At 45.0% G+C, this 26,150-nt stretch overlaps 1 protein-coding gene across 1 annotated transcript in view; it reads right to left on the bottom strand.

Moving 5' to 3' along the window:
- Positions 1-841: 841 nt before the first annotated feature.
- Positions 842-26,150, bottom strand: part of LOC119170327 (uncharacterized) — a 115,100-nt gene continuing 89,791 nt past the window's right edge. Inside the window, exons 3-4 of the mRNA XM_075876901.1 lie at positions 7,052-7,177; positions 842-5,700 (exon numbers count right to left, since the gene is read on the bottom strand). Coding sequence (XP_075733016.1) covers positions 5,217-5,700; positions 7,052-7,177 — 610 coding nt within the window. The 3' untranslated portion in view covers positions 842-5,216. The remainder of the gene's footprint in view (positions 5,701-7,051; positions 7,178-26,150) is intronic.

Genomic DNA, 26,150 nt, shown 5'->3' with positions numbered 1-26,150 from the left:
TTTGTTTGAGGCATTCTGAAAACCAAAAGTTGCTTATCACTGTAGGTGCTTGCAATAAAAACAAGACTATCTCTCATCGCATCTGTGGACAACAGATGTACGAAGTTAGATGACGAAAAAGAAAGAGAAACGTACCTCTATTTTTCTTCCGTTCCCGTTCACTTGCTCATTCTTCACTCTTGTTTTAGACGACCGCAGCTAAGTAGCTGTTCTGAAGATCGCGGTGTAAACGTAAGTAGTGTCATAAAGTTGATTTTGTTGCGGCAAGTATTCATTCAGACATAGCAATATCTCTTTTCAAACGTTTTATAATATGTGATTTTCTTTTCTCTTTGGTGGAAATCACTGATTATGGTACCCTTACTGTTTCTTCTCAAGCGAAGGTCATAAGTTCTCATAACGATATGACTGCGCTAAACCTCAAAAGCCAAATAAGTTAGGAAAAATATATTTGTTTTATTAACGGGAAGCAGGTAACTATGGTTCGTGATTCCGAGCTTTCCTGTATACACTAATCACATGGGACATTATTAAACAACATCGTTCCGTTCTACGCGCTCTACTTTTTTATGCACGATAGAGAAGAATAGTGACCATGTAATTAGAAGCCTATAGGCCTTCTTTAGGAAGCAAGGAACTCCTTTCAGAGAAGAACAATACCTACGTGACGAGACAACAATAACTTGGCGTATAAGGTTACGCTAATGGACAAGTATCGATTTACACTGCGTGTGCGCCATCACATGAAAAGCCAGCATAAAAGGACTATTCGGCACACAGAATATCGTAGGAACAACTTTGATCGCAAAAAGAAAAGAAAGAACACACAGGACGCATTGAGTCAGATTTTATGAAACGAGTTTATTTACCGGTTTATAGAACTACATGTTTCTTTATTTTACAGGGGTGGGCTTAATTACAGTGGTAAAACGCGGAAGTACGTTTTGATTAGTGTTGCTTACCGTGGGGCATTTTTTTCTTGCCTTTTAGTGGAGGCGTGGTAGCAGATAAGCCACCTGATGTTCGCGAATGAGCACTCGTTTGACTAGACGAAGGCTAGAACGAGGAGAAAACAGAACTGTATAAGGGACTAGCTGTTGACGACAGGTAAAACGTGCTGAACACGATATATATTCACGCGTTAAGTTTGATACCAACGTTACCGCTGAGAACGAACGATGGTTTTGACTGTATTCGCGTGAATGCAACAACGGTATAACAAAACAAGAATATGTGCGTGTTGCTTATTTACATACTCAACGAGGCGATCCACCGGTAGCTTCTTCAGTGTGATTTAAAGAAGAAGTACAACAATGCCTCAGAAACAAATTCCTCAGTTACTTGTAATCTTTTTTCTGCGTTGACCATCATGACGTTACAATTCGCTTAACCATATGCTATACTTCGGTGTTATGATCCCCTACTCCAATGGCCAGTGTAATTTAATATCAAAGAACGCGCCTTGCCATGCGCCCAGCTCGACATCGCGAAACAAAATGCAACAGTGATGAAATCAATGCCGCAAGCCAGCGTGTATGCTCTCGTGATGGCCGGAACATTTTCTTCCCTTGTTCACAAGCACAGAAAAGGCATATTTTCGGAGGTTACACCTTTTATGATGAACGCAATAAAGAAAATAATATGAACATAACAGTCTTTCAATAAAGCGACTAGAGCGTCTCATTTGACTACACCAAGAAGTGGGAGTGTTATTCCCAATTTATGCTAATGAGTGAGCGTGTATCAGTGGTAAGCTTACAATATTGGGATGGGGCAGTATTTATTGAAAAAACACAAAAAGATGAGTGGCAAAATCCAACTCTGTGATGTCCTAAAACAAGTACGGCGGTCAATAATGTTTATCTGTGCGCTTGTCGAGGAGAAAACGGAAAGGAGGGAGCGATGTGTGCCCGATTTGCTACCATGCTATGGGCATTGAGTAATTCATCCAGTTGATGACGTAAAACATTCCTCACAGTTTGTTCAGACGTCATAGGAATATAGGCTGGCTACGTTTGTGCGGTTACGTAAAGAAACAAAAAAGAAATTGTGGCATTACTATGTTTAAATGGCAAAAGAAAAAAAAAGGAAACGTTAAGAAGCTTGCTGGTGGCGTCAATATGCTTTAAAAAAACAATTGTCCCCTGTATTCAAGCAACACCCGCAACTACAGCATGACTGTGAAAGTCATGGTGCTGTAGAGAATGTTTATTGTTGACTAGACGCCTCGTACACCCTTCAATATGTGTGCCATAAATGCATGGTTTAAATTACCCGTGAAGTTTTAGCGGGATGGCTCAGTGCTCTCCCATAGTTGAGTTCGAAGTACACGAAATCGTTAAATATTTTTTTCTAAACACAATTTCATTGACAAAGGCAGCACCTCATTATGCAGTCTCATTCACCACTCGCCCCACCGCGGTGGTCTAGTGGCTAAAATACTCGGCTGCTGACCCGCAGGTTGCGGGATTGAATCTCGGCTGTGGCGGCTGCATTTTCGATGGAGGCGAAAATGGCATAGGCCCATGTGCTCAGATTTTGGTATACGTTAAAGAACCCCATATAGTCCAAATTTTCGGAGCCCTCCACTACAGCGTCTCTCATAATCATATGGTGCTTTTCGGACGTGAAACCCCACATATCAATCAAATCTCATTTCCCACTCAGCCTATTGCATTCGTCACAGTTAAGACTGTTCTTACGGCATTCACCTGCGTGAACTTTTTCGGCGATATATATATATATAAAAGTACCTGTCGCCAAAAGTGAGCAAACACGCATCACCGAACCAAATGTTTTTGAGAAGAATGACTTTTGTCAAAAAGTTACGGCGTTGGCATCCATCGTCAACCATCTTTCGGGGAAAAAATATAATTCCTAAAATAAAGAATACCCGTCACCTTCCTCAGAAAAAATGAGATTATTTTTTCCCACAAGCGTAACAGAAATGGCTCAGTACTGCGCCCATTGTTGGTAAAGTGCATGTGTCATTTTTTATAGTGCTGGCAGAGTCCAGTAATCTTTCACATGTGCGAAGAACGCAAACGGCTTCAACAGCGAAAGTTTGTCTTTTTTCTTTCAATGCGAAAAAAAAGCCTACAAACAAATACGTGATGATATTGATTAGAGATTGATGTTCGTACAAAGGCTTCGACATCTATTAGAACCAAAGCTGTAGTCTGCCTTTTTTTCTGAATTTCATGTTTTAGCCTTTTCTGGACCTTTGAACCGAATAAGCTATAAGGAACGCACGTATACACATATGAGTAAGTGCACAAATGCATTACTGCAAAATACACCAACACGCAATTTCATGTTTCAGTTGCTTCAGTTCCTACATCATCTTGCTTGCTTAAGGGGGCGACTTTACACTCTACAACAAATTGACTGTTTTAAGCCATAGCGCGGATGATTGCGTACCAAAACGGCGTTAGCAAATTTGCACACTGAACTACTGTTTCAACGGCGCTTGTTTAGCGCGTGAAAGAACACAGTGCTGCACCTACTGCTTGTTTGATCGCAACACTGCTAACCGGAGATTCTGATTCTGCTGGAGTAATGTCATAAAGTGACAATTGCACACGTCATACTTTCTTCCCAGAATTATCGCCTAATCATATGTACTCGCGCGCACAAATGCAACGCGTGATGTGGCGGGGGGTGCTAGTGTCCGAGATGGCTGCGCAAACGCGAGATATTTTTACGAAACATGCTCACGAAATCAATGAAGAAAAGGGTATTGTGTGTCCTGCAATGCGCATACCTCCTCGTCCTGCTTATGGATCAGCTGCTGCTTCTCGTCGAAGCGGCAATATTACCTTACTGCGCGAACTCGCACGACATTACTCGCCTTTAGTATAACATGCTTCCTCATGCCCCAACGCTGCCGTGCCTCTTTATTCGTTTTTTTTTGTTTTTTGGGTTTAAAGGGAAGGTTTTTAAGCCCGCTGCCCACAGTCGCCGCCGTCGTCGTCGAAGCTCCCCGCTGCATTACCGCTTGCCCCATTTCTCACCTGAACCCCTCTCCTTCCTTCTTTTACTATGCCCTCTCCCCTCATACCAGCGAACGTGCGAAACCATCGCTTCGCCCTGTTGCCTTCAAACGCGGGGCATTTTCGGGGTTCCACTCAGTGGTAGATCTGCTTCCTGGGCTGGCTCGCCCTGCGCTGCGCGCGCCGCACGCTCACTTGCTCAGTCGTTCCCGCCACCGAGCGTTACAGACGCTCTCCCTACCCGCTCCCCAACCTATCGCCATTCATAAAAGCCAGCGGTGAGACCAGGCGCAGAATTGTTTGCGTCCCGCTTCTACTAACCTTCACTCATCAGTTGTATTCGATTATGGAACAATCGCTAGTTTTTTTTTTCCATTTTGCAGTTTAGCGGGAGCAATTATTGAGCGAGATAATAGCCGATGACTACAGTGATCGGCTCACGTGAACTAACGCACCGTGTCCCGCTATCAGTTAACGTAATCATCTACTATGCAACGATATATTGAGGCCCAATAAACAAAGGGAAATGAATCATTATTAATGAGGCAGTCACAGCGGGTATTCGCTCAAATGACAAGATTGCTGACTCACGTAGTCCGATCCTATCACCAAATTAGTCCAAGATACAAACGCACAATAACGTGAGCGGGGTATACGCATCGGTGGACTGCTGGTATCTTCAGCATTTTAATTTTTCCAGGAGTCTCACATATTGGCGGCCACCTGCTCCGTGAGCTCCATTCTCAGCTCTTGTGCAGCAAGTACTGTTGAACGCGATAGTGTTCTTTCCGTTTTTTTTTTTTTACTCTATGCTAGTCTTGAAACATTACATGCATTTACTCAAAACGTGCTACTGGCGACAAAAGAAAGATAGAAAGAAAGAATGAGAGAAAAAGAATAAACCCAAATGCAGTGTTCCAATCAGACACCCTCATCTTCAAACGTGAAAACTCGCAATAGTAATGTGTGTATCGGGGTTTGTATCATAAAACGATTCTTTTTTTTTTGCTATTTAAAACGCAAATGTTTCACACTTATCCGAGAAAACCAACCGATGCCTAGCCTAGACTTTTATCCCGAAGTTCTCTTCATTACGGTGGCACCGTTTGACAGGAATGAACGATCGTTTCACCAATGAAAACGCCTCCATTACACCAGGCTAGTAGATCGAGGCGGTGCTATCTTGAAGGATCCCAGCCTTGACAACGGCGGCATAGTCTGGTTTCACTTGGCTTCCAGCATGGACTCTGTGCCGGGTGGCTGGTTCCCGAAGGGACCACTGTGCGCCGAAGGGTGTCCCACGGTGTGGACACCACCCGAGAGATGGTCCGCACCGTCCGTCATGTGGTGACCTGCCGTGCCGTTTGGCAGAGACCCCGGAGGCGCCACTCCGGACGGGCCAGGGGGTGCTCCCTGTGCACCGGGTCCAGCCATCGGGGGCACGGGCACAGGCGGTGTCTGTCCTGGCAATCGCTTGGGCTGGCCCCCGAGACCACCTCCCGAGGCCGACGTCATTCCGGGTGGCGGTGGGCCGTGGTGATGGTTGAGACCCATTGGTCCGCTGGCCCCTGGCCCCGGCATTCCTCCGGTGCCAGCGCCACCGGCACCGCCGAAGTACGGCATGTTAGCGAAGATCATTCGCTCCTCGTAGTCGTACTCGCAGAGGATGCGATTCTCGTGTAGGTAGAAGCGGTCGCCCACGCAGAACCTGCGCATATGCATTCGTGTGGCGTTCACCTCCTCTGTATTACAACTTGATTTTATATCCACCCGGCAATTAGCGCAGCAAATATAATAAATGCATGCATGATTCCCAACAGACACAATGAATTCTATTTATTCAGCAATTCTACGACCGCCACTGTTGTCTTAGCCCTATGAAGCACATCCGCGTTCCTGTTTAAAAGGAAGTGACTTGAGAAAATCACAAACAGTAGCAGCATTTTAGACGGCATCGTTACCTACGAGGGTATACCGTATGACTAGTTCATTCAGAACTATAGGAGCTACACATGTATTACTTGTGTTACAATGTCGACTGCATAAAGTGGATTCACAGTGCCTAAAGTAGCTTCAAGTGTTGTGTTGCATGTACTGTGCATGTCCACCCGAAACATTTCATGGCATTGGGCTGTCATGTTATGGAGGAAATTATAAAACGATTGTTATGATCGGCCTCCGTGGCTTGGCGCCACTTGGACGCGTGAGACATTGCAGCAAACCGTACCATGACTTCTTCCGGGTCAGCGCTCCTAGGGATGCGCCAAAGGCAACGACAACACGACAGCAGTATTTGGAATTCCCGAGCGTAGTCGGCACGTTCATCGAAAATCCTTTGAACACGCCAGACCGACTGACGTCCTAGCAAGTGCTGTTGGCGGTTGAGGCTGCTTGCTTTGTTCAACGTCCTACGAGACGCGCCGAACGATTAGCCAAGAGCTTGGAAGCGGTCGTCAAGTACGTTTCTCATGCACTCCGTGGTGCCTTCATGGCGACCGTTTTTCACAAGCCGTGGCCTGCCCGGTGCTGCAGGACCCATTGATGAGTCACCTCTGCACCTATCCACACAGTTGATCTGCATGTACGACCCAGCATCGTCGCGCTGTTTTGTGTCGTGCGTAGTGTTTCTCCCTCGCCATGGGATGAACTGGGCATGCCTCTTCCCTCTTTCCTGGGTTGGGAAGTAGGCAGGGTTTAATTTTCCTCTTTTGAGGGTGGAGATGAAGGTGACAATTTCACTGGACTGTCCTAGACTCAATTGTTTTCCCTGCAGGGAAAGAGCAAGGCCTAAAATGCGAGCGCCCAGACGCTACGGACAAGCTCCCAGAAGCTCCCATCAAGCTTCCATTGAGAGCTTCCACCGTGTAGCAACGCTACCATCACTGTGCAAATAGTGTAAATAAATGTTCTTGTAATCAGCCTCGGCTACTCTCCTCGACATCTCCCCGAGACTTTGGCTAATTCCGGCCCTATGGGCAGCCCCCCCCCCCCCCCCAGACTACATCACTAGCATTTCCTCATGTGTGTGTGTGGGTGTGTGTGCAGTATGGTTCTCTTACCTGTGGTTGCACTGCTGGCAGGCAAAGCACTCCAGGTGATAGACGTTGCCGCGTGCTCTCATGACCATCTCGAAGGCTGGGATGGTCTTGTTGCACGCTGAGCATAGCCCGGTGGTGCCGAATAACCTGTGCAGACAAGAGGTGCGATGTTAGCGAATTAAAGATTGAAGTCAGGGTACTCTCGCAGAGAAGTTACAAAGGGCATAGGTGTACAGTGTTAAGAGTGACCTATAGTGTACTCAAAGTTTTGTACTCAACTTCAAGATTGTATCATGGCGATGACATATTTTACCAGTTTGCAATGTTAACTATCTTGTTCATACAGAGTGAAATTTCCAGCAAGATTATACGCTGAGTCAGAGTTATCTGTTGCAGAACTTCTCTGCAACTCCGCCTTAAAAATGCAGCATTCGTGTTTGCCACACTGCCGGTGATGTCTTCCCTCACGTCCCTTACGTTTGTGATTCAGCCAAGTGGGTTTCTTGCCCTACATAGTTATTTTCGCCTCTATTTATAGAGACTGTTCAAACACACCATAGTAAACCACTATCGGTAAGTGCAAAGTTTCCTGTGAGGTAACAGATAAAATAAAAGAATTAGTAGATTTGTCATTTTATGGGAAATTTTGAAGTTACGAATGCCGTAGTTACCGTTGTCACGGTAGGCAGTATTCTGAATTGGGTATTCCAAACAGTATTGAAATAGTGTGGCTGATGCCAAGGAGGAGCTTTCGAAGAGAAAAGGGCCAGGCCCAATTTTCACTGAGGCGACCTAAATGTGTTCTCCTTACGCAATTATACAACTACGGTCCTAAATACCGGGAGGTCACGGTCACTGCGTCACACACGTCATACTTGCCCAGGGTTCTCGTTAGACGCGATCATATCACTGAAACGAAGCAACTATAGCAGCAACTCAGGAGTGAACTACAGAGACAAGTATAGAACACAAATAGCACTGTGCCAGCAAATGTATATTTCGGTGGCTCCATATTAATTCATCATATATGAAGTTAGATGCTGCAAATGGGAACTGAATTGCTCGACGTGTTTTCAATACAATGGCCTGAGAGAGCAATGCGAAATTGTACGAAAGGCGTAGCCGCAAAATATCCCCCCCCCCTCTCAACCTGATTATGCACTTGTTTTTAACGAATTCGACCATGTAACATTGTTCGGTGTACATAGAACGCTATAGTAACTAAAAATGAGAAATATATTTTAGTACGACGATAAGTGATAAGTGAAGGAGAGATTGTAAGTGCATTCTTGTACGTATAGGGAGAAGATTTCTACGGGTGTCTTCGGGGGAGGGGGTAGGGGTTGAGTTGCACACTTTTCCCGCATTATTCTTCTTCGACGAGCTAGATTCAATCTCAAACATCCGGGACTCGAGGATGTAATGTAAAGTAAAATAGCCTGTTTTATAATTGCGTGTTCGCTGTATAGTCGAAATGTATTAAAAAAAGGGGGCGGAGAAGGTAATGAGCACAAAGAGCGGGGCACTTCCATGAAATCAAACGTGTTAACGAAAGAAACTCGCCACATGGACCGAGACAAACAGGCATTAATGAGAATCAAATTATCTCGTGGTTTCTACGATCGGCTCCGGGACAAAAATGAGATGGGGCTACGTACACCCACCCCTCTTTCCTAACATTCTGTCCAAAGCAAAAAAAAAAATGACAAAGGAACCAGCGAGAACGATCCACCGCAGTGCCGCGGGCACGAAACAGGCCCCAAGTATGTATGCAAAACGGCAATAATAAATGAGTGCCCTGTTTAATTAGATTTCGCGATAAGTCGAAATCGTTTCGCTAATGCAAGCCCCGGCGTAGCGCTGTGACCATTCGTTGCTGGCGAGAAAAAAAAATATGGACATAAAAAATTATGATATAGTTGGGTGAACAGAAAAATGTAAGGATGGTCCACTCAAGAAGCAAATGAACACGCGCGCCACATTTAATAATTAGGCAGCGGACAAACAAGAAAACTTGTTTGATTTGAGAAGAAAAGATAAGCGAAATTATCGCAGGAAAGCTTTCGAGAATGTTTCGATGTAAAGAAAAGAAAAGGAAATATAATGACGGCGTATATTTCTGTCTAAACGCCTCTCTATATCGCGCGCACCGTGCCACGGCTCGTCCTTTCTCGATGGAAAGAAGTGCGGTTTGCGCTGATTCTACATTGATTAAATTGAGCTTGACTTTTTAGTATCATCGCTGTTTATATCTTTATTTCTTTTGTGGAGCACCTCTTTAATTATCATAAGCGGCATGCAACAAATATCTCCAATCTCCAAAGCGCACTTTGGACGTTTTTTTTTTTTATGAATGCGATGTGAGTTGCGAAACGCCTTTAAAGCACCCGTGGGCTTCTAGTTGTCTTCTTGATTTTTTTTTGTTATCAAATATGGTCATAACATTCGCGATGTTGCGACACGCTAATGCGCCCTATGTTTTCATTTCTTTTTTTTTTTTGTCCCATATCTTGTTCTGTGAATATTTTTGCTTTCTGTTGCTTAACGAAGTCTGATCGTTACTTTTTGAGTACGGGCACTAAATTTAATTGTAAGTGCGCATATTCGAGTTACTTTTGTTTGAGAAATCATTACGCATACGTTTAATTTGCGTGTCGTAGAAGCAGAAAAAAGGTTTTAAAAAGCTGGAGAAGTGCTCAGAATAGACTCTTTGAGTCTTTGCCAGCGTGATAAGAGAGCACAGCTTCTCAAGCACTTCGTTAGTCTCCCTACTTAGTGAAGCTAACAACACTGAAGAGTTTGCGCATGACACAACATATTTTCATTAAGTCACAAGTTGTGACATAACGAGCCCCGCCGCGGCAGTCTAGTGGCTAAAGTACTCTGCTGCTGACCCGCAGGTAGCGGGATCGAATCCCGGCTGGGCGGCTGCATTTTCGATGGAGGCGGAAATGTTGTAGGCCCGTGTGCTCAGATTTGGGTGCATGTTAAAGAACCTTAGGTGGTCGGAATTTCCAGAGCCCTCCACTACGGCATCTTTTATAATGATTAGTGGTTTTGGGACGGTAAACCCTACATATCAACCAATCAATCAATCAGTGTGACGTAAGGACTGTATTAGTAATTTAACTGAACGTCTTGCTGCACAGTAACATTTCACAGGCGCTGTACCATTTAATAGGTGCGTGTATTTCTGCGTAACGCTCCTAAAAATAAAGGTATCTGATAATATTCTAGAAAAGTTAGTTGGGAACGTTCCTAGGATTCGCATGACATGGAGTGTCACTTGCACGTTACATTAAAATGTTGGGCCTTTTACTCTGGTATTATATTTAACTATGTTTGTCCGCGGTCAAACCAGATTCTCTCAGCTGCTTGACTACCGTATAGAATGATTAGAAAATGGAAGACATCTAGGTCGTCAATAATTCATCATCGCAATGATTCCTCTATAAAGTGACATGTTTGCATGCATAGGGTACCAATATCTCAAGCATCAACGATGTATGACAGGGGTAGTTTTACGTTTTCGTATAGGATTGGACACATAAACACGCGCATGTGTGCCCTACTGATAAGAAAAGAAAAAAAGTTTTCTTTTGTGGCCTTGATTACGGTCATATAAATAATCGTCAGTTAATCTTTCTAAGGAGGGCTCGGCAGAATTTGTTTTCAGGTCGTAAACCTGCAGTCATTAAAGCGATGGCTCATATGTCAGTATTGAAGTAGTGCAGTTAAGGAAGGAATAGACAATGCTACGGTTACAGATTTGCTTAGTCACGCCAGAGGCTGAGAGCTGTATACGTCGTATATCAGCGATAATTGAATGTATTGTTTTTATTACCTAATTGCCAACATTGATTATAGGGCGGCCTTATCATAGCCATGCGTCCTATCAGAGTTTCATTAGGCGTTGCACTAAGCAATGTTTTTACCAATGGTCGACCACTGCGCCTTTAGCACAACTTTTTTAAACAAGAATCACATGCCCAACTATTCGAAGAAGGCAGATCAATGCAACTGCGTTCATGGCAGACATTGCTTGCTTGCTTGTTCCTTTCTTTTGTGGCTCTCACCCACTAAGGGGGATTGGCCAAGAAGCCGGTGGTTAATGCAAGTAAATAACTATAGATTTTCTAGATTAGGGGAATATGAATACTGAGTTTTGACTGTGAAATTAATTTGGCGCAATGTTAAAAAAAAGAAAAGAAAGAAAAAAAAGGGGGGGGGGAGAAATAATAGAATTTGTTAAATATCTGTGGTGGAATCGTTATATGAAATTCTCCTGAAACATATTAAACACTATGCTCAAATAACTTGTATGTGCTTCTGTGTAGTGCGATAAAATGCAAAATTAGAAAAAGGTGGAGTGGGCAGATACGCAGTAGTGGCCGACTGAGAAATCAGCGAGGCTAATGGCGTTCCTTCCTGTTTTCCCTCTTCCTCGCCTTCACTTCTCTTTCCCGCACATCCGTGTACTACACATCTCTAGCCCATCATCATCATCATCAGCCTGACTACGTCCACTGCAGGACAAAGGCCTCTCCCATGTTCCGCCAGTTAACCCGGTCCTGTGCTTGCTGCTGCCAATTTATACCCGCAAACTTCTTAATCTCATCTGCCCACCTAACCTTCTGTCTCCCCCTAGCCCGCTTTCCTTCTCTGGGAATCCAGCTAGTTACCCTTAACGACCAGCGGTTATCCTGTCTACGCGCTACATGCCCTGCCCATGTCCATTTCTTCTTCTTGATTTCAGCTATGATATCCTTAACCCCCGTTTGTTCCCTAATCCACTCTGCTCTCTTCTTGTCTCTTAAGGTTCCACCTACCATTTTTCTTTCCATTGCTCGCTGCGTCGTCCTCAATTTAAGCTGAACCCTCTTTGTAAGTCTCCAGGTTTCTGCTCCGTAGCTAAGTACCGGCAAGATACAGCTGTTATATACCTTCCTCTTGAGGGATAGTGGCAAACTACCTGTCATAATTTGAGAGTGCTTGCCGAATGTGCTCCACCCCATTCTTATTCTTCTAGTTACTTCAATCTCGTGGTTCGGCTCTGCGGTTATTACCTGCCCTAAGTAGACATAGTCTTTCACAACTTCAAGTGCACTATTACCTATCTCGAAGCGCTGCTCCTTGCCGAGGTTGTTGTACATTACTTTCGTTTTCTGCAGATTAATTTTAAGACCCACCTTTCTGCTCTCCTTGTCTAACTCCGTAATCATTAGTTGCAATTCGTCCCCCGAGTTACTCAGCAATGCAATGTCATCGGCGAAGCGCAGGTTACTAAGGTATTCTCCATTGACTCTTATCCCTAACTGTTCCCATTCTAGGCTTCTGAAAACCTCCTGTAAGCACGCGGTAAATAGCATTGGGGAAATTGTGTCCCCCTGCCTTACACCCTTCTTGATTGGTATTCTGTTGCTTTCTTTATGAAGCACTATGGTAGCAGTTGATCCCCTGTAGATTTCTTCCAGAATGTTTATATATACTTCATCTACGCCCTGATTCCGCAGTGTTTGCATGACGGCTGATATTTCTACTGAATCAAACGCCTTCTCGTAATCTATGAAGACTATGTATAGGGGTTGGTTATACTCTGAGCATTTCTCTATTACCTGACTGATAGTATGAATGTGGTCAATTGTTGAGTAGCCTGTTCGAAATCCTGCTTGTTCCTTTGGTTGATTGAATTCTAATGTTTTCTTTACTCTGTTAGCAATTACCTTTGTAAATAGCTTATATACTACAGAGAGCAAGCTGATCGGCCTGTAATTCTTCAAGTCCTTGTCATCTCCTTTCTTATGTATTAAGATGATGTTAGCGTTCTTCCAAGACTCTGGTACCCTTCCCGTCAGGAGACACCTCGTAAACAGGGTGGCTAGTTTTTCTAACACAATCTGTCCTCCATCTTTCAGCAGATCTGATGTTACCTGATCCTCACCAGCAGCCTTGCCCCTTTGCATGCTCTCCAAAGCTTTTCTGACTTCTTCTATCATTACTGGTGGGCTGTAATCTGGGTTACTGCTAGTTTCTATAGTATTAAGGTCATGGTTGTCTCGGCTACTGTACAGATCTCTGTAAAACTCCTCCGCTATTTTAACTATCCTATCCATATTGGTAGTTATTTTGCCTTCTTTGTCCCTTAGTGCATACATCCGACTTTTGCCTATCCCAAGTTTCCTCTTCAATGCTTTGACACTTCTTCCGTTTTTCAGAGCGCGTTCAATTCTCTCCATGTTATACCTTCTTACATCGCATACTTTACGTCTATTAATCAACTTCGAAAGCTCTGCCAGTTCTATTTTGTCTGTTGTACTTGACACTTTCATGATTTGACGCTTCTTAATTAGGTTCTTCGTTTCCTGGGAAAGCTTGCCAGTGTCCTGTCTAACTACCCTGCCTCCAACTTCCACTGCACACTCCGTAATGATACTCGTCAGATTATCATTCATTGTATCTACGCTAAGGTTGGTTTCCTCACTAAGAGCCGAGTACCTGTACTGCAGCGACACTCTGAATTCCTGTACTTTCCCTCTCAGTGCTAGCTGATTTATTGGCTTCTTGCGTATCAGTTTCTGCCGTTCCTTCTTCAAGTCTAGGCGAATTCGAGACCGTACCATTCTATGGTCACTGCATCGTACCTTGCCAATCACTTCCACATCTTGCACGTTTCCAGGGTGTGCACTCATTATAAAGTCTATTTCGTTCTTATTTTCGCCATTAGGGCTCCTCCATGTCCACTTGCGGTTTTCTCGTTTTCGGTAGCAGGTATTCAAAATCCGTAAATTATTGCGTTCTGCGAATTCTACTAGTAGCTCTCCTCTGGCGTTTCTAGTACCGACGCCATAATCTCCTACTGCCTGGTCTCCAGCCTGCTTCTTCCCTACCTTTGCATTAAAGTCGCCCATCACTATAGTATACTGTGTTTTTACCTTACTCATTGCCGATTCCACGTCTTCATAGAAGCTTTCAACTGAAGCGTCATCATGGCTGGATGTAGGCGCGTAAGCCTGTACTACCTTCATCTTGTATCTTTTATTCAGTTTAATTACGATACCTACCACTCTTTCATTAATGCTATAGTATTCCTCTATGTTGCCAGCTATGTTTCTGTGAATTAGGAACCCCACTCCCAGTTCTCTTCTGTCTGCCAAGCCCCTGTAGCAAAGGACGTGCCCATTCTGTAGCACCGTATAAGCCTCATCTGTCCTCCTAACCTCACTGAGCCCTATTATATCCCATTTAACACCCTCTAGCTCCTCAAATAGTACAGCTAGACTTCCCTCACTAGATAAGGTTCTAGCATTAAACGTTGCCAAGTTCAGGTTCCAATGGCGGCCTGTCCGGATCCAGAGATTCTTAGCACCCTCTGCTGCGTTGCAGATCTGACCGCCGCCGTGGTCAGTTGCTTCGCAGCTGCTGGGGACTGAGGGCCGTGAGTTATTTGACGTAAGCATGTGGGAGGTAGTGGCCAGATACTGCACCAGGGTGGCCAATCCTTCTCTGGTGAGGGAGTGCGTTTTCGGCGGTGTTTGCCAGTGAGGCCGCACCCCAGGCCTCTTAATGCAGTTCCATCAACACGCGGATTTTTTTTTTTTAAATCCGGTTGGGAACTGCGCGGTACCGGGATTTGAACCACGGACCTCTTGCATGCGAGGCGGATGCTCTAACCACTACGCCATCGCCGCAGTTTCTCTAGCCCATGCTATACTCTAAAAAATACATAGCTATAAACAATGCTACTCATTCATGTACTATACAGTACATGTACAGTCGCGTCTACGACTGTGTAGAGGGCGCAGGTAGCCGGTATTTCTCAGTGGGGCGAGACCTGCGCGGTTCTGATGAGATAGTTGTGCGCGGCTCTGATGTAGTGTGTTAAGGAGCGTGCGCGACCTCACAGACATGCTTTGCACGACTGACAATGTAGAAAAGGGCGATTGTTTAACCGAATATTACAAACGAGAACACGTTTGGACAACAGGCTTGGCTCGTGTAGTCATTCGGAATCCGTCATATTTTGGAATCAAGATGGCGAAAGCACCTTGGACGAACACTAATATTCGTTTAAGCAAGCGCATCTTTCACCATCGTTACTCGTGCCAAGCAGGTAGCCCTGTCTCTTGGGTCACAAATGCTTCCGCACAAACCTCGTGAGAACCGCAACAGCCAGAAGGTGTCACCCCGTGGAGCCGCAAGGTCTTATCATAAGGTGCCTTGATGAGTGGCAGGGGAAGGAAGAGCATCGAAGAGCACCCTACAATGCCATAATGCCTGCTGCTCACGCGCTGTACACAGTGGCTGTATGTGTCTATTCTACGGCTCTCCCACTCCTCTTCTTCTAACGATGCCCCTCACTCTAGCTTCCCTTTCCCACCTCCTTCCTACCCTTTATTATGCGTAGACAAGGCTTGCTTTTATTCGCTTTCTTTCTTTTTACTGTTTTTTTCTCTTTCCGTCTTGCTGTCTTCAATCGCTTTTCGTGTATGTTTTAGATGCGGAAGCATCTTATACTCGCGCCTTGTAGTGCGCCGTCCGCGCCGTCCGCACCGCTTCTCGAACATTCGACAGCTGACGCGCGCGCATGCGCCGTCGCGCCGTCGCCCACTCTTCCACCATCTGTGCATCCCTTCCTCCTCTACACACCGCGCGTGCTTCACTCCTCCACCATCTGTGCACCCTTCCTCCTCTACACACCACGTTCGACATCTACAATTCTCCTGATTCTCCAGTTGACGCGCATGTGGCGTCGCGCTTCGAGAACATTCAACAGCTGACAGTGCATGCGCCGTCGAGCTGTATATATACTCAAGGTCGGCGCTCGCTCGCTCAGTTGCCGCTCGTCGGTTGGTTTGTACGGCGCGTCGACGTCCAAGGTCGCGGTGAAATGAATTCCAACGAATCCACAAACACAATGATCGACGTCCCTTCGACCAGCGCCGCCCTTTCGCATACGTGTGTACGTGTTCACTCATTTAACACCCCCTCCTACAACCACGTTAACCAATTTAGCCATCGACCAAAGTAAGTCGCAATTTAACACCCCATTTCACAACCACGTTAACCAATTTAGCCATCGACCCAAGTAAGTCGCACTTTAACACCCCGTCAACCAATTATATGCTCCGCATTCTTTTCAGTGTTCCCCCGAGGGAAGCTGCGGGCAATTTTTTTTTCTCTCTCTACTTCTGTCTGCGTACAGTTATTGCTCCGTCTTTCTATCTTTCTTTATCTTCTCTCTCTTTCTTTCTCTCGGTTTCTTTTTTCTCTTCTTTATTTTTTTTTCGTGTTTAATCTCTCTAGCTTTTTGTACTGCTTCTTTCACCCACCAATGTTATTGCACCCCACACCAGACATGTATTCGCATGAGTTATGAGAATAAAACGGAAGACGAAGAGAACGAGGACAAAGAAGAGGGCGAAGACAGCACCTGCCTGTTCATGATGATGATAATTTTTTCCCACTACATGGTGCATCACGAAGCTTAAACAGCTCTGGTGTTAAAGAACAAAAATAAATGACAGAATAGGGCAAAGATGACATGTATACGTCTGAAACCACTTCGTGTGACAAAAATCAATGTTTTCATAGGCTTCTTAACGGTGCTGTTGGCGCAGAGCAGCGCGCTTTGTACTCCTCTATCCAACATCAACGACCTAGGGCCCGCATCAAACTCTTCCGCTGAGCGGCGCCATCAGCGAAATTACGCGGCGTAATTCAAGAGCGGTACAGCCGAATGCCGAACCGAGACACAGTGGCCTTCGCACCGAACCGCTAATGAGCGACGAACGGCATTATAAAACCAAATAAGACGAGGCCGCGCAAAACAGGGCAAAGCGCGTGAGACCGCGCGGGAGCACAGCAGGCAGCTTGAGGCAACAGGGGTTTGATTAGCGAAATTAACCCAAGCATTACGGCGCCGCGAGAAACGCGCCATAGCACGCGCGCGCCGGTGCCCGCTGCGGGCCACACAATTTGAGCCGACCTTTATCGCGGGCCGCTTTCGTCGTCGTGAGAGGATTGGCGAGAGAGAAGAGGGTGTTTCGGTCGCGCTCGGCGCTGCCTTTCTTCTTTTCCAGTGGGGAACAGATCACCGCACTCCATTACGTTAACAGCCTAATTTGTGGAAATCCCGAGCGAAGAGAGGAGATTGCCGCCGACCGATATCGACTGGAACCAATCGCCGTCGCCAGGCTCGCTTGCGCGCGAGCCCGGTGTCACGTTTCGGAGGCCCGGCCGGCCGAGTTTGCGCACAATGGTGCTGGTAGCACCAAATGCTCCTCCTTGACCGAGTCGTAGATATATATCTATCTGCAAGCAGGAGGCTAACTGTGTGGGGTTTTCGCCACGAGAGCTCCTTTTCCGTACATGCCACGCCTAGAAGGGAAGGCCCACAAATCTTGCCCCGAGAATAAAACGTGCGCGGGCCACGGGATCGTTCTCGAGCGGAGTTGTTTTATAGGGGTCCTTTTTCTCTCACACTCTTTTATTTTGTTTCCTTTAGGCACACCATAGAAGAGCACAGAGAGAGAACGAGAGGAAAAGCAAAAAAAAAGCAGATTGACTCATTGACAAAGGCGGCTGCTTCGATCATTGTTATCGAGAGTGCACTTTCAGCTCTATAGTTCTGTTTTGCTTCCTTTGCGCAGTGGCTTTTGGGTTGAGAACAAAGAAGCAGAACTGGGTAAATAACGTTTCGTATTTATTACTAGATGTCTAGAAAACCAAATTTCCCAAACAGCGTAGGACTGAATGTCCCTTGTGATGTGTGGTCCTGCTATTGGCACACAATTCAGCGCGAAAGCAGCGGCAACGGAATGGTTCATGCGAAGGGTTCATGCCCAGCAAAAGTTTGTGACCGTGTTTTTTCCCTCGTGTGAGTGGGTGTGTGTGGGAGAGTGAAAGTATGCGCTGGTATTCATCAGAAGGCACACACTAAATGAAAATTTTGAAGTGAGGCCCACAGCCTCATATCCGTAACCGATACCGCAGAACGTAATTGGCATCACCGTTTTGTTCAATTGAAATAATGTTTTTTTTTACAGCTTATTAACCAAAGGCGATTTTTTCAATAAACATATAGCTGTTATGGTGGACGTTTTGTGTGTGCCCTACATAGCGAACTATCGTCGTCATGAATTTGTTCGTGATCAACAGCCATCAAGCATTCTGTTCAAATAGTGAACATGAGACGCTTTCACGCGTGGCACCGGCGTTTCTGAGTAATTATTTACGTCTGTACAAAAAACTAGCCCAATTTCAATGAATCCCGTAAGGCTAAGTCCTAACAGAGCTTCTAGGTAAACTGCAGCTTCTCTTGTTAACCGTCTGTACAGGATGCTTTGGTGGTGAGTGCTTATTAATGATGATGCTAATTTTAGATCTACAGTACATCGCAAACACCCTACATGACAGCTCTGCTGTAACAATATTGATCGGTGTTCGCCGTCCATGTGTTATTATGGTAATTTGCAGTTGATCAGTGTGGCGAGTAGTGGAGTTTGCCATATTTCTGTGGCAAAAAAGAGCCCTTGCGGTTTTATATCAGTTACCGCGGAGCTGTACATATTTTGGAAGGCCCAAGTGAACGTGTATGGGGTAGAGTGGGGTAAAATTTGACAAAAACTTGAGATTATTATTTTTATTTCACTCTTTACCATTAACTCTCAATGCAAAAACTTTCCTTTGCGTACATGATATGTGCTGCCTGAATATGACCATGTTGCAACAGTTTAAAGAGGTATTTTAAAAATACAAATAAAAAATGCACCGGAGTCTCATTTTGGCCCAACCTGCGGGACAAATCTGGACTGTGTGGGGCAAAACGAGACTGTGTGAAAAAATTTCATCCCTGCAGATTTTGCAGTAGAAGCTCCTGAAGTTCACTCCGTGGGCCCCCACGCAGTCTTCATGAGCCCACTCCTTGCACTCCCCGCAATGAATACAGACAGAACCCGGCGCTGTGTTGCACCAGAACGTTTTGATGCCGAATTGCGTGGGCCATTTGTTGCTTTCAACTTCATAAGCCGGGCTTTGTGAGGCGATGAATTTCGAATTTTCTATCGCTTGTTATATTAAAAATTTTCGTATGGAAAAATACTCTTACGAAAACTCAATGTGAAGACGTTTTTGTAAACGGCTTGGCTTGGACACTCTTTCAGTTTGTTCATTCGCTTTTTGAGAGCATCGTTGGGAACGTGAAACAACTTCAAGGTAGCGCGAATAGAATGAGTCCTGTCCTCAACAGAAGTCATGGTTTTTGGCGTCATTCTCCCATCATCAAGCTCTGTATATTATTTCCCTGTACGTCCTAACCGTCCTAAGCAAAATAATAAAATATATATTTAGTATGAGTCAATGGTTTACCTAATACGACACTCTCTAAGGCATTTAGATGCCTTTTTGTCGCGTTTTGCAACTCCCACACGCCCGAACTGAAAAAAAAATTCTGCTTTGGTCCTTGCACCATATGAACCAAACTTCTTGTGGTATGTAGCTAGTAGTATAAAGTAAAAATAAATGAATACGGGAGTTGTACCGACGTCGAAGTAGCTTCATTCATGGGTCCAAAATTGTGGCCCAGCAGTACTTCACCCCTTTTTGACGGGTCACGAACACACCGACACCAGCCGCGTAATTTTTCCTACGCAAACGCTGTGAGCAATCATGAACTTTTAAACAAAAAAATGTTTAACGACTAGGAGCACCTATCGCTGAAGTAGAGAAACAAAGAAAAGTACCCGTGGTATTAGCTGTATACAGAGGTCGGCCAAGTCAAAATCTCGCGTTTCGGGCCGTGCTCATTTTAACCCACCCCACCCAACATATATATCGAGACTGTATAAAATCCATTGCAGATTTAGATAAATTTCTAAACCATCACATAGATTTCAAAAAAGAGCAGGCGGAGGCTCATCTCGCCAACTCGGACGTTTAAACGCAATTCGAGCTAGTTCAGGCCAGCCGGTCGGCAAAAGCCAGCGGAGACCTGGACATAGGGCACCACCCAGTTAGCTTTTAAACTCCTCTTTTGAAATAATTTCCTTCCTTGAAATAATTTTTCCTCTTCTTCCTCTTATAGTAAACGTTCGCCACGCATAGTAGAGAGAAAATTACCATTATCATGAACCGCTACGTGCTCGATCACTAACCACGCATTCTGTACAGATTAAAAAGAGAAACTTGTTCGTGGCCAACGATTCTGCCATGGCCCAGCTTTGCACAACTCCGTGCAGGCTGTGCTATTTTTTTTCTGCGTACTCTTTTCGCCCCGCCGGCGAACGGAAGCAAGCACAGCGCGTTTCCATTCAGCGGCAATGGTTTTTGCTTGTGTAAGACAGTGTAGTAAGGTCCCACACTGACGAGCAAATTTAAGTACTCGACTTTTTCGCCGCGGATATGTATATCAGCGTCCATGATCCCGATGCCACGTGAACACACGTGAATGCGTATAAAATCAATTCGACAGCCTTTTGATTCGGAGTAGGACTGCTGCAGAATGAGCTATATGTTCAGTAATGTCGAAAGAGTGACGAGTAGAGTACCCCAGAAGCCGACGGGTGGCCGTTCAGCGAGTGATCACCCACGGCTTCCTACGTGAGCAGGTGATTTCGTGGACGGTCTAAATTACCCCTTCATTCGACGCTGATAGCATTTACATTGCCAAAGTACAGGATGGTAAGAAGCATCGTGAAATGATATGGCTTCAAAGAAAAATAGTGCTTTTGGAATTCGCTCCTTCACAACAACAGCTTTCTCTATTGTATTGACCTGAAACTGAGCACGGAGCTCTCCCACTCATTCCCTCGCCACCTAAACACTTTATATCACCGTCTTCAACTGAACGTGACATACATGAACATTTATATGTACAAAATAGGGCGTACCACAAGACCATGTTGTGGCAGCATAGAGAAAGTGCAGCACATACTACTAGAATGCACCTCGTGCCGCGATGAGAGGCAGCTGTTTGAATAAGAAACGTACAGGATCTGCCACGAACAATAGACGTTGCGCAACATATTAGGCCCTGTGCGTGGACCTTCTAAACATCATCGGGTCATACTGTCATTGATACTTTACCTATCTGATATAGGTCTTGCCGGAAGGCTCTAATTACCCGACATCTCACGCAGCGAACCCTTGATTTACCTGATACCCTAATGTAAATAACTTTATCAGGTTCACTAGACCACAACCTTTTTATTTTATATCTCTCTTCTCTCTCTGATGATATTTTTCTGTCCCCTTCCCCATCACCATACAGAGTAGCATGCCAGCGATACATAGACGCCGGGAAAAATCTGTTTTTTTATAAAAAAGAGTACCTGTATCTCTCAACTGAAATACTTCGAACGGTGTTGGGTCGTTATTTTTTTTTCCAAAAGACACTAAGATGACGTTGTAAAATTATCTTCCTCAAACCAAGTAAAACACAGTAGCGGATATCCAAGCTTTAGATTTGTAACCAGATTATATGTACTTGCAGCAAAAAAACTCTTCACCTATAACCTTTCTCGGTCTCGCAATGTATATGTATTCTTGAGTGAACAGCAAGATTTATGTCTAAAAACATCAGAAGTGACATGACGGGACTTACTTGCTACGCGCATTGCTAGACACTGCTTAGAAGTTACTAAGAAGGCTGCGGCGGCTGCATTTCCGATGGAGGCGGAAATGTTGTAGGCCCGTGTACTCAGATTTGGGTGCACGTTAAAGAACCCCAGGTGGTCAAAATTTCCGGAGCCCTCCACTACGGCGTCTCTCATAATGAAATGGTGGTTTTGGGACGTTAAACCCTACAAATCAATCAATCAAGTTACTAAGAAAAATATATGCAATTTATCTTGGTTGATAAAGCTCATATCAACTCGCTCAATCCAACGCGTACCAACGCATACAGACTTGCTCAAGCTTCCATTCATATGTAGTTACCTGACCTGCATCCTTGCAAATGTTCTTTTGTGGTTTAATATATTTACTCACGTACTATAACTGTTACCAAATTAGCAAGATAAAATATTCTTGCAGTTGCCCTTTAAATTGCGGTATACGAAAAAAGGTGAGAAGCTCACCTGTCGCGGAAGCTGACGTTGGGCTTATGAAAGTCGAAGCATTTCTTTGCTTACTGCGGGCACTTTTGGTATCTATCTATCTATCTATCTATCTATCTATCTATCTATCTATCTATCTATCTATCTATCTATCTATCTATCTATCTATCTATCTATCTATCTATCTATCCGCCTACGACTTTTAGCTCTCCTGGCCATTTCAATTATGGTATCGATACGAAACTTGGTATGTCATAACATGAAAAATATGACAAGGGTGTCATGAATGTCATGATTTACATTTCATGGACCTGCAGCTCTTGCGGTAGTTTTGTTCAGATGACATGTTGCAAAACTGGTATGGTATGCCATGATTGCATGGCGAACACAAGCGACAGACCCTAACATGAAAATCATGATATGCGTGTCATGTAACAACAAGACTACATGCCAAGCTCATGATGAGCTCGCGGGCGTTTCGCTAGCGTCACATGTACCAAATTCGGTATTACGGTACGAGAATGGATGACGAAGGTATGTGACTGGTGCAAACATGATAATCATGAGATGCGTGTCATGTAATAACATGATTACATGTCACGCTTATGATGCGTTGGTGACCGTTTCGCTAGTTTCACTTATACGAATATGTCCCGCTGGCCATCACATCAATATTGCCACAATTCCGTTGTGTACATCGTCAAGCATTTTCTTCCAGAAGGTGGCACATACCCACTGGTGGTTATGTACCATTGTTATGCGGATTCGCGCCACAGGTGATTGACTGTTTATATGCTCCCAGGAACTGCGACAACAAACACTGATAATTTAAAAGCGAGAGTGCAACGAAAAACTGACATCGGCAGCGTTGAGCCGACGGCCATAAGGTCCCAGTAGGAATCGAACACAGGCATTCTTCATGGTGATCAGGTATTCTACCACAGAGCCATGCCACGTCTTAGCACTATAGCTACGTAGAAATGCACCATTCGCGTATAATGTAGGTGAAACGTCAATTCAGGCTGCATAGCTGGCTATCTAATTTTATAAACATTACATACGTACTGCTATGATACAGCCGTCTCGTCAGGTCAACGTCACTTGCGGTTTAGTGCCATCCACCGAAGTAAATGTATGTAGCTGCGTCAATGGCTATAGGGCTATCATTCTCGCGAGGACAAGCGTTACGTGGTAAAAGGCTCGCGATCATGCTATAATGAGAAGCTGTGTCTTTAAAAACAACGAGTTAACACTCCGCCATCATATGGGATGCAATAGTGCTCGCGAAAATGAGCACAAGCAATTTATTAGCGTAGATGGAAGTTTCGTCCACATTACGTTCACTCGTGTGCGCGACCTTCATACTGGAACCGTGTAATATCGTTTTATGGTTGTGACCTTTGTATATTCAATATATGGTTTTTTATTGAGCTCAGTACGTCCGTAAATGAAATGCATAATTGCCTCTTCACTGGAGCTTCGCGTTCTTCAAGACGCTAAACTGATCTTGCCGAGTTCTCGCTTTAAGAAAGACTCGCAAGACTTCGTTCGTAATCGCTGTATCCATCAACTTTTGTCCGCACCCTGCAAACGCGTTCATTAAAAGAGAACGCCTCACATTGCTGCACTGACATTCGGCCCTGATCGTCTTGTGACGCTACGAAGCCGAATAAAAAAAATCCAGCAGCCGTTTTCCCGAGTACATAAATGAATGGAATGAACTCGTAAAGCAGTTTCTTAAATTACCCGAATTCGATCTCTGGCTCCGTGCACATTGCTCGCCCGATCCACCTCCACCGGTTCAAGCCTTCTAGAACGAACAGCACCCACGCGGAACGCTAATAAAGCCCTAAGTTACGCGCCGTCGCGTATGTGCTAGGAGAATTTTATGCAAACGAGCTCGTTCTTTTATACTTGCGCGGCCGCGCAGAGCGCGCGCACACGCGTCGATTGTGCGAGAGACGACCCCCGTACCGTTACACTGCTCCGCCGTCTCGGTCTGCGCAAAACCTCGGGTGCCACGGTGTCCAAACTTCCGCAGCGACCGCTTCATTCCTATCTCGACTCTTGCTGCTCGGGGCACGGACAGGACATTAAACGCCCCGTCGTTAGCACAAGGAAAGAGGGTGCGGTCCTTCGTCTAACGGGGACCCACAAGATATGAAAGTGAAAGTGAAACGCGTAGCTGTAGATGCGCTGCGTACGCTGCCCTGGGTGGTATATACCGTCGTTCAAGGAACACTTCTAGGAAAGAGGGGCACATAAGGAAGCGCGACTCTAAATCCCCTTTGTTATCTTCGTATTTTCCCATAAGCAAACGTCGTCCTTAGAATACCCCTCTGTCTCGTTTACAGGCTTATTTTATTTCTTTCATATTTCAATGTACAATTTCAATTCTCCCCCTGGTACTGTACTACACCACTCGGCGCATCGGTTTCTTGACCCCTTCCCCTGCCCCCAATAAAATCTTACGTCCGCTCTTAATTTCCTTTACTTCAGCGATGGTGTGCGTGCTTAATATTTATTTCCAACTCGAGTTCCTCACCGTCCTTGACGATATGCGGACTTAAAACGCGGCGGGAGCTGGCCGGTGTCGCAAACGGCGGGTGCCCAGAAACAGCACCCGTCCTAGACGAACGAATTCAATCAGAGACCACGTATTGCATATACGGCGACATTATTACAAATGGCGTATTTCACATACGAACCGCGCTTTTTTCTCCACCGCCCCATCCATCTCGGGGGAGGGTTGGGTATTGTGTATAGGAGAGTCAAAGAAGAAAAAGGAAAAAATAATAAGAAACAACAACACGACAGCAATGTCGCCATTACTTTTCACTCCTCTTCTGTATTGTCTTCTCCGTTATCTTTGTTTTTCTATTCCCGACTTTTTTTTTTTTTCGCTTTAGCGATACCCGTCTCCTCATCGACTCCTGGGGGGACACTCTCCCCTGTTCTTCGAAAGAGTGGTGGAACGTTACAGCGAACGGCATGCCACGGCGCACACGAGGGAGCAAGAGAAAGATTTCTCGGGAACGTGGTCTGAAATAATAAGGCGTCGTTAAGAAGGGGTAATTTGCCTGGCAGTTTGGTCTGCACAGTGCTCCCGACGCTATGGCAAAGAAAGACCGCTATTAACCGAAGGACCCGCTCACTCTGAGATATAGCGTCCTTCTCTGCACCTTGGCTCCTTTTTTTATGTAGTGCATCCGTTCCGATCGTCTCTTGCCTTGTCGTCTCCCATGCATGATGGCACCATAACTTTTGCTGTGCAAACTAATTGAGCCCTTTTTTTTCCTTGTAGGACACATTTTACTTCAGCACCACGGCCGCAGTTTTTCCACCATCGCCTCCTGGAGACATGTAAGTCTTGGTTGTCATGATTACTCTTTTTTATTTTCCTGTGCCATTTTTACGCGTGTGGCGAGTGTAATCTATCCTACCAGTTATTATGGTGTCTCGATTGTTCCCACGGGAGCGCTGACAGTATTCTGTGACGGGTCGCGACATTAGGGTCGGCTTGGGAGTAGTTCAGCCGAGAAAGATGGATGATCACATAAAGCCGGTGTCGAGGGCAGTCGCAATTATGAGATCTCACATGTAGTTAAGTGGTGAATTGATTCATCAGTTATTAGAGAGAATAAACTTTTTGTTATCTACTTGCTACCTAATTTACACCTGTGTGCGTTTTAGCTGTTCTATAGTCTAGTTCGCAATGGTATTTTTCAGAAGTGTGTAGCGAATTTATTGATAGTAACTTTTGTATTTACTACTGCTCAGTCTTACTTGTGTTACTAAAAACGTAGCTTTACGGGTATACCATACTTCCTTCACTTCGATAAGATTTCAACTGATCTCGTCAGTTTTTTTTTTAACAACTACAAGGCTGCCGTCATCAGCGTATAGCATTCATAGGGGCATCCCTGTAATGTACCTTTATGTAGGCGTAAAGAACATTTATTATTCCGAGTCGCACCAAACACACGCATAGACTCAATCAATGCTTCCCTTATCAAACTTTTCAGCCTGCATACATGGTGCAACGCCCGCCGCATACACAGAACGCT

Source organism: Rhipicephalus microplus, chromosome 2, assembly GCF_043290135.1.
Source record: "Rhipicephalus microplus isolate Deutch F79 chromosome 2, USDA_Rmic, whole genome shotgun sequence".
NCBI lineage: Eukaryota > Metazoa > Arthropoda > Arachnida > Ixodida > Ixodidae > Rhipicephalus > Rhipicephalus microplus.
Note: the sequence above shows the minus strand (reverse complement) of the source record. Positions and strands in the feature narration are given on the sequence as shown.